Source organism: Myotis davidii, unplaced genomic scaffold, assembly GCF_000327345.1.
Source record: "Myotis davidii unplaced genomic scaffold, ASM32734v1 scaffold18, whole genome shotgun sequence".
NCBI lineage: Eukaryota > Metazoa > Chordata > Mammalia > Chiroptera > Vespertilionidae > Myotis > Myotis davidii.
The window spans coordinates 8,531,397-8,534,606 of record NW_006292696.1 but is presented as its reverse complement, the minus strand read 5'-3'; the positions used below and the strand labels follow the sequence as shown (position 1 = coordinate 8,534,606).

At 46.3% G+C, this 3,210-nt stretch overlaps 1 protein-coding gene across 4 annotated transcripts in view; it reads right to left on the bottom strand.

Annotated features, from left to right (window-relative positions):
* TTC1 (tetratricopeptide repeat domain 1) overlaps positions 1 to 2,388 on the bottom strand; it is a 33,816-nt gene extending 31,428 nt beyond the window's left edge. The window contains exons 1-2 of one of the 4 annotated variants that reach the window (XM_006766306.2): positions 2,300 to 2,388; positions 791 to 1,153 (exon numbers count right to left, since the gene is read on the bottom strand). In XM_006766306.2, the coding sequence (XP_006766369.1) occupies positions 791 to 1,123 (333 nt within the window). In that variant the 5' untranslated portion in view covers positions 1,124 to 1,153; positions 2,300 to 2,388. The other 3 variants (XM_006766308.2, XM_006766307.2, XM_006766309.2) reach the window with 3 other exon arrangements.
* Between the last annotated feature and the right edge of the window lie 822 nt (positions 2,389 to 3,210).

Below are 3,210 nucleotides of genomic sequence, written 5' to 3'. Positions count from 1 at the left end.
AAGGTGTACATTTTATTAGTATTGGCTTTGTAAGAAACCAGCTAATTTTGTTATTAAATTCTATATTATATTTTCTTTGGCATCAAACAAATCTGGGTTTGAGAATCAATTCTGCCATTTATTAGATGGGTGATCTTGAGCCAGTTACTTTACCACTCTGAACTCGGTTCTCTTACAAAGGATGCTAACAGTATTTGTTTCATAAGGTGTGTTGTGAAGATTAAATGAAAACACAAGTAACATTTTTAGCTCAGCAGCTGGCACATTATAAATGCTTAACAAATTATAGCTACCATTAGTATAGCTACTATCATAGACAATTCCGTTTCTTGAGAACACTATGTAAATGATACAGGCCCCAGAAACTCCCCTCTGTAACCGAACCACCACCAGGATATTCAGGCAGTCATTTTTTGCTAACAAGGTACTAATATAAATAAGCAGCATTCCATAATTTTAAAATCTAACAATGTCCATTCCAAGAATTTCAGCAGCCAACTATAGATAAGGTCCCCCCCAAAAACTAAAAGGTTAGAAATTAATTATACAAGACGAATATAAGAAATCAAAGGTCACAGGAAAAAAATAAATTTTTTTGCTAAGCAGACACCCTCTATGCTTCCCTGTCATGCTACTGATTTATCTCAGATGCATCGCTACTAAAGCAATAAAGACACAGATGGGCAAGTTATTCTTAACCACAGCGGTGTTTGATACAGCGTCAGCCCCATTTATTCACTTTAAAAAGCACTTTACGTGGCAGATCATGCACAGTAAGTAAAATACTTACCTGTTTCTCTTCATCTGGCATGTTTTTTTCCAGTTCGATTAGGTATTCTTCGTCGAGTTCGGAGGAATTCACATCATCATCAGGTTTGTTCTCAACCTTGTCCACTCCTGGTTCCTCCTTCTCAAATGAGGCACTGCAGTCGTGAAAGTGCTCCTCTTCGCCCTGGTCCTCCTGGGGGTGGGCCTCAACATCCTCCGGCAGCTTGTTCTGGGGCTGGTGATCTTTGGGATGAGAAACTGAAGGACCAGCACATTGTGCTTCCTGGGGATCTGAAACTTGCAAACCACTGAACAGGTCCTCTGGAACCCTACAGTTTTCTGACTTCTCCCCCATGCTGAACCCGTGAGGGAGGTGAAGCAGGTTCTGGAAAAACGGAACACACGTTGGGCAACGGTGCTTATATTCAAACACAATCCTCTCACACCCGAGCAAACTTCTCCATCAAAGCTCAAAACACACTCTAGCTTCCTTTTGTTATAATTTATTATATATAAACAGTATCAGGAGCCCATGAATAATGCCAAATACCACTTTAACTGATATCCCTTTCAGAACTTCTTATAAGCAACAATAGGGACCTATTTGAATGTGACTTCTACTTTCCAATGCTCGGTGGTTGTCCAAGAGCAAAAGAAAGGCAGAAGCTAAAACAATGGCAAGATAAATGAAGTGAACCGAAGCTTATTCAGGATGAAAACCCAGGACCTAAATAAGAAACTACACCCTGTCTTTCCAGCACCACCACACGAAGGTCAAGAATAAGTTTCTGGGGTAAGCCACTTTGGGCTCCCTCCCTTGCAGCAGGAAGTCTGTATATCCGCCCCCAAGCTTGGTTCCCCTCACCCCCCTTCCATTTTGTTTTCTTCCCGTCCCCAAAAGAGTAAGTTTCTGGTGGAACTCAAAATGCAAAGTGATCACCAACTTCACCCCAATCCGAGAGACAGAGCCCGTGCAGGTAACCGTGGAAGGGGGGGCCCTGGCCCAGGTGGTCCAAATGAGGGTCCCCGTGGGGGTCAAAATCAGGAACTAAATAAGAACGGTTCTCAACCCTGGGGCACAGAGTAACACCTGGGGCGCTTTAGTCCAGCTTTTACACCCCACAGATTCTGATTTATCGGTGTCGCTGGGTTAGGGCATCTGTCATTTTAAAAAGGCGTCCCCGGTGATTCCAATGTGCAGCCCACTAAGAACCACTGCGGTTGAAGCTGAGTCAGACGTCGCAGCCCCACCCTTTCGGTAGCAGCAAAATTACACCAACGACCCTTGGGTCGCGACGAGAGCCCGAATTCGCCCCCGCTCGTCCCAAGCAAACTTAAAAAAACAGCACTATCCGAACAGGGAGACTGCGCCGCCACGGCAGTGCTCCGGCCTCCCCGCTCCCAGGTCTACCGGAAGGACGCAGGAGTCTGAGGCCCCAGTTTTAAGAAGGGGCCACGCCGCCCTTCCCAACGGTTCGTCCTCCGGCTGCGTCCCTCACCGACAACTAAAAACACCCAGCGGGTTACTCACCGCTTCACAGCTCCTCTCACCTTCCCAGCCTGCTAGACCCTCTACTTCCGCTTAGTCAAGTACACTTCCGTCGGCGCCGGCCAATGGCGTCGCTGTTGGTAGAGCATTCTGGGAAATGTAGTGGAACGGCGCGATGTAACGTCATTGTACGGCCTGGAGCACCCGTGGCGGCGGCCATCTTGTGTTACGGCGAGACTCCGCGGCAGCACAAAGGAAAAAAGGCCGTCTCTGTGGCGTTCCTCTCCCTCCTTCACCTGACTGCCCTCACGCTAGCAGTGTATGGAGGAATCTTGAAGCATAAACCTTATCCAAAAGCAAAGTCTTCCCTCTAATGGTCTTCAAAGTGTGCCTTTCAAGGCCCCGCTATATCAAAACAGTGTTCATACTAATACTGTTACTTGCCTTCCCCATAGTCCCTGGTGGAGTTTTCCGGAGGCTCAGCGGACTGGGTGCAGACCGCGCGCTATGAGAACCAGCTGTCTTCTATTAAAGACAAAGATTTGCAAGCATGGAAAACAATGCTCCTCTTTCCACTACATGTAGTTTGTTTTGGAAAATAGTTATTTATAAAAAGATTATTTAAAGTTAGCTTATAATGGGTGTAGAGTTAACTTTAAAACACTGTAGTATTTACTGACTCATTTAAGTTTTAATTTCTAATACGGTGAGTATTGATAGGCGTAGCCCACATAAACAAAAGCTTTCTGTGCTCCTCAGTAATATGCAAGAGTGTGATGAGGTTCTGGAACGACACGGCCCTGCTGACCTACCCGTTCATCCAAGGAGTGCTCACCAGACACCAGGCCTTGGGCGAGAGCTCAGAGGTGAGGTTCCCGTAAGGTAGACAGACAGGTAGCCGGCAGTGGGAGCAGAGGACTAAGTAAGTTTCTGCAGTTCATTGCAGAGAGAGC